The 5,000-nt window shown below is 50.4% G+C and overlaps 2 protein-coding genes across 2 annotated transcripts in view; both read left to right on the forward strand.

Moving 5' to 3' along the window:
* LOC110175132 (ring-infected erythrocyte surface antigen-like) overlaps positions 1 to 2,752 on the forward strand; it is a 20,970-nt gene extending 18,218 nt beyond the window's left edge. The window contains exons 3-4 of the mRNA XM_055148998.1: positions 693 to 772; positions 1,279 to 2,752. Of these exons, the coding sequence (XP_055004973.1) occupies positions 693 to 772; positions 1,279 to 1,580 (382 nt within the window). The 3' untranslated portion in view covers positions 1,581 to 2,752. The remainder of the gene's footprint in view (positions 1 to 692; positions 773 to 1,278) is intronic.
* Positions 2,753 to 3,701: 949 nt separating this feature from the next.
* The window catches only part of vps37d (VPS37D subunit of ESCRT-I), a 21,843-nt gene continuing 20,544 nt past the window's right edge, over positions 3,702 to 5,000 (forward strand). The window contains 1 exon segment of the mRNA XM_055148992.1: positions 3,702 to 3,852. Coding sequence (XP_055004967.1) covers positions 3,730 to 3,852 — 123 coding nt within the window. The 5' untranslated portion in view covers positions 3,702 to 3,729.

A 5,000-nucleotide genomic window follows, 5' to 3' on the forward strand; every position in this document is an offset into this window, starting at 1 on the left:
TCTCTGTCTCTGTCCCTCTGTCTCTCTGTCTCTCTGTCTCTCTGTCTCTGTCTCTCTGTCTCTCTGTCTCTCTGTCTCTCTGTCTCCTCTGTCTGTCTCTGTCCCTCTGTCCCTCTGTCTCTGTCTCTCTGTCTCTCTGTCTCTCTCTGTCTCTCTGTCTCTCTGTCTCTCTGTCCCTCTGTGTCTCTGTCCCTCTGTCCTCTGTCTGTCTCTCTGTCCCTCTGTCTCTCTGTCCCTCTGTCTCTCTGTCCCTCTGTCTGTCTCCTCTGTCTCTCTGTCCCTCTGTCTCTCTGTCTCTCTCTCTGTCCCTCTGTCTCTGTCTGTCTCTCTGTCTCTGTCTCTGTCTCTCTGTCTCTCTGTCCCTCTGTCTCTCTGTCTCTCTGTCTCTCTGTCTCTCTGTCCTCTCTCTCTGTGTCCTCTGTCCTCTCTGTCTCTCTGTCTGTCTCTCTGTCTCTCTGTCTCTCTGTCTCTCTGTCCCTCTGTCCTCTCTGTCCTCTCTGTCCCTCTGTCTCTCTGTCTCTCTGTCCCTCTGTCCCTCTGTCCCTCTGTCTCTCTGTCTCTCTGTCTCTCTGTCTCTCTGTCCCTCTGTCCCTCTGTCTCTCTGTCCCTCTGTCTCTCTGTCTCTCTGTCCCTCTGTTTCAGTGTTTGCTGATGTTCTGATGTTCTGATGTTCTGCTTCCTGTTGGTTTTAGGAAAAACTCTCATCCCGTCGTTCAGAGTGTGAACAGTGTGACGCCTCCTCTGCCTCCGAGAACACAGTTTGTGAACGAAGGTACGTCCTCAGAGTCACGTCGGGGCCGTGTGCAGAGGTGTAGTTTAAGGCCTCAAGGCCGTGTGCAGAGGTGTAGTTTAAGGCATCAGGGCCGTGTGCAGAGGTGTAGTTTAAGGCATCAGGGCCGTGTGCAGAGGTGTAGTTTAAGGCGTCAGGGCCGTGTGCAGAGGTGTAGTTTAAGGCCTCAGGGTCGTGTGCAGAGGTGTAGTTTAAGGCATCGGGGTCGTGTGCAGAGGTGTAGTTTAAGGCATCAGGGCCGTGTGCAGAGGTGTAGTTTAAGGCATCAGGGCCGTGTGCAGAGGTTTAGTTTAAGGCATCAGGGCCGTGTGCAGAGGTTTAGTTTAAGGCGTCGGGGTCGTGTGCAGAGGTGCAGTTTAAGGCGTCGGGGTCGTGTGCAGAGGTGTAGTTTAAGGTGAAGTTGACTCACAAAAACAGAACTGTGACGCCGACAGGGAAACGAAACCAGAACCAAAATGAAACAGAATCTGTTCTCTTCTCTTCTGTAGTTGCGCTGGATCGGAGCTACGAGAACCTGGCAGAGGAACCGGACTACGAGGACCCCGACGAGAACCCGGGTCCGGACCTTGACCCGGACCATCGCAGTTCTTTGCCCGACTATCTGATGCTGGAGAGTGACCCTGGACCCGACCCTCACCAGGAGAACCGGGAGGAGAACCGGGAGGAGAACCAGGAGGAGAACCGGGAGGAGAACTGGGAGGAGAACTGGGGGGAGAACGAGGAGGACTACGACGACATCACGGCAGAGGACGAGAAGGAGGCGGACGAGGACTACGACGACGTGAGATAAACAGCGAGGCCTTCTGGGACATGGAGTCTTCCTGAACTGATGATGCTGCAGTAAAGTGACAAAAAGAACGAGAAGAAGAAGAAGAAGAAGAAGAAGAAGAAAACCCCACGGAGAGTCACGAGTTTTACAAAAGTGTCTGAGCTTCTCTTTTCTTTAAATCTTCTCCTGGGAATAAACCGTCGTGTGGACAAAGAGACGCCTGCAGATCAAACCTGTGTGTCGTTTGTTCAGTCGTTTTTCAAAATCAAATCAAAAATAAGAAACAAAACCAAAATGAAAAAACAGACAATGATCGATTTTTCTCAGTTTTTGATTTTGTGTTTAAATGAAAAATGGAAAAAATGGATAATGGACTGAACCAGGACTAAAACAGGACTAAAACAGGACTAAGCCAGTCTCAGTCCTGGTCTCAGTCCCAATCCGGTCCTAGTTCAGTCCTAATCACAGTCTACACAGGTGCACCCCCGTCCCTGTCCTGAGACTCCTGGCTCAGTCCTGGTTTAGTCCTGGTTTAGTCCTGGTTTAGACCTGGTTTAGACCTGGTTTAGACCTGGTTTAGTCCTGGTTTAGTCCTGGTTCAGTCTGTTTTTTCATTTTGGTTTTGGAGACAAATAATGAAGAAAATTGTTGTTGTTTTCATTTTTTATTTTCAGTTTTATTTTGAAAACAAATGAACAAATGATTTGTCAGTGTGATTTGTCAGTGTGATTTGTCAGTGTGATTTGTCAGTGTGATTTCAGGATTTCTGAGCTGATTCGTTCAGGAAACATTGATTCGTGTAAATCAGCGCTCAGACTCTGCTCCTCACTCTCTGTCTCGTCGTTCGGCGTTTGTCGTTTGTTGTTTGTGTTCTGGCGCCTCCTGCTGGACAGTCACATATTTAACACAACTCTTCCTCTTTAAAGCTCCACTGTGTCACTTTCTGGACGTGGCGCGACACCTGCACGTTCCCACGGAAACAGAAAGATAAAAGACACACTTCAGAACATTTTGTACGATCATAAACGATGAACTCCTGTGTCGTCGTGAACATTTTTGTTACGTTTGTACGACATAAATGAACCAGAATCCTCACGTTTTCACTTTTATTACTACATTTATGATCGTAAAAAAAAAAAAAAAAAACTGTAATCAGAGTGAAAATGTGAGGATTTCGTTTATCGTTTATGATCGTACAAAATAAACTTTAGAACCTTCTTCATCACTGTGATTAGTTTGTACGACAACTAATGAAAATGTGTGTGTGTCTGTTTGTGTGTGTGTGTGTGTGTGTGTGTGTGTGTATTTGTGTGTGTGTGTGTGTGTGTGTGTATATTTGTGTGTGTGTGTATTTGTGTGTGTGTGTGTGTGTATTTGTGTGTGTGTGTGTGTGTGTGTATGTGTGTGTGTGTGTGTGTGTATTGTGTGTGTGTGTGTATTTGTGTGTGTGTGTGTATGTGTGTGTGTGTGTGTGTGTGTATTTGTGTGTGTGTATGTGTGTGTATGTGTGTGTGTGTGTGTATATTGTGTGTGTGTGTGTATGTGTGTGTGTGTGTGTGTGTGTGTGTCGACAGACATTTGCTCCAAAGGTGTAAAAAAACAAACAAACAAACAAAAAAAGTGTCGACCAAGTGATGACGTAAACAGTTGGGGCAGGACACTTTACGTTTTTTTTTTTTTTTAAACTTCATTTAAACTCCTTTTGTGCATCAGGTCCCACATCTGCACACGTCACTGTTCTTTGTTATTTTTGCTCAAACAAATAAAAAAAAATTTAAAAAAAGTGTGTGTTCCGTTTTTACGCGCAATGAATCCGCAACAAAACAAAAGTCTGAGACAAAAACCAGCGCACGATAAATGTTCTTTACGACTCTGTGTGTGTGTGTGTGTGTGTGTGTGTGTGTGTGTGTGTGGGGGATGGGGGTCTTTCCTGCACGTGAGTTCTGAAATCTCGCGAGCGGAGGTCCCGTGCGTAATGCGTGCGTCTTTCCTGCGCGCCGCTGCGGCCGTGGGCTCCTCCGCTCCTCCACAGCGTCCACGGCACGGCACGGCACGGCTCGAGCGCGCATTCCGACGAGCGCGAGCGGCATGTGAGCGAGCCCCGGGCCCCCGGAGCTCTTCCCCCCCCCGCCGCCGCCGCCGCCGCCGCCGCCCGCGTCCGCGCAGCACCATGTCCGGCGCGAGGGAGGCCGCGTCCTGCCCCGACGGATACAGAGAACTGAGCCCCGACGAACTGCGCGATCTGCTGCGGGACGACGCCAAGATGGACCAGATCATCCGGATCAACGACAAGGTCCGTGCGGGGTCCGGGGTCCGGGGTCTGACTGTGCGGGTCTGTCCGGGGTCTGGGTCTCTCTCTGCGGGGTCCGGGGGTCCGTGGGTCCGTGGGTCTGTGGGTCTGTCCGGGGTCCGTCTGTGGGTCTCTGTGTTTCTCCCCCACACGAGCACGGAGGTTTACCCAGGACTAAACCAGGACTAAACCAGGACTAAACCAGGACTAAACCAGGACTAAACCAGGACCGAACCAGGTCTGGACCAGAGCTTTAAAGTGGGGCTAAACGGGGACTAAACCAGAACCAAAACAGGACTAAAATATGGCCAAAACGGGACTAAAACAGGACTGGATCAGGGCTTTTAAACTACGTCTAAACTGGGACTAAACCGGGTCTAGAACAGGATTAAAACAGGACTAAACCAGGGCTGGAACTGGGTCTAAATGGGGACTAAACCAGGACTGGATCAGGGCTTCTAAACCAGGTCTAAACCAGGTCTGAAACAGGACTAAAATAGGACCAAAACGGGACTAAAACAAGACTCGATCAGGGCTTTTAAACCAGGTCTAAACGGGACTGAACCAGGACCAGGACTGAACCAGGACCAGGACTGAACCAGGACCAGGACTGAACCAGGACCAGGACTGAACCAGGACTGTAAACACGGACGAGCCTGATCCAGGTATGAACCCAGGTTCTACCAAAATGGACCAAACTTGGACCAGCGTCAAACCAGGACTAAACCAGGACTAAACCAGGACTAAACCAGGACTAAACCAGGACTAAACCAGGACTAAACCAGGTCTAGAGGAGTTCTGGTCCTGGTTCTGGTTCTGGTCCTGGTTCTGTGTCTCTTCTTGCTCGGACACGCGGGGAGTTATGCGCGTGAGCGCGTCTGTCCGCGCTCGTGTCTGTCGGTTTCACGCGGGGTGTTCGTCGGTATGCGCCGTGGTCTCGCGCCTGAACGGGATTTCGTGAGATTTCGTGAGAGTTCGCGAGGTCTGCGCGTGAACCGTGTGCGTGTGTACGTGCGCGTGTACGTGCGTGCGTGGCATGACCGGGCTGCGCCACACGAACACGGAGCCGGACCGTGCGCGTGGCTGTACGGATGTGTACGCGCACGTGCACGAGGGTCTGTGGTTGGACGGGAAGCGCGTGCACGAGACCC

The sequence above is a fragment of the Boleophthalmus pectinirostris genome, unplaced genomic scaffold (assembly GCF_026225935.1).
Source record: "Boleophthalmus pectinirostris isolate CB_2022bp ecotype Guang Dong unplaced genomic scaffold, ASM2622593v1 HiC_scaffold_12, whole genome shotgun sequence".
In the NCBI taxonomy this organism is placed as follows: domain Eukaryota; kingdom Metazoa; phylum Chordata; class Actinopteri; order Gobiiformes; family Gobiidae; genus Boleophthalmus; species Boleophthalmus pectinirostris.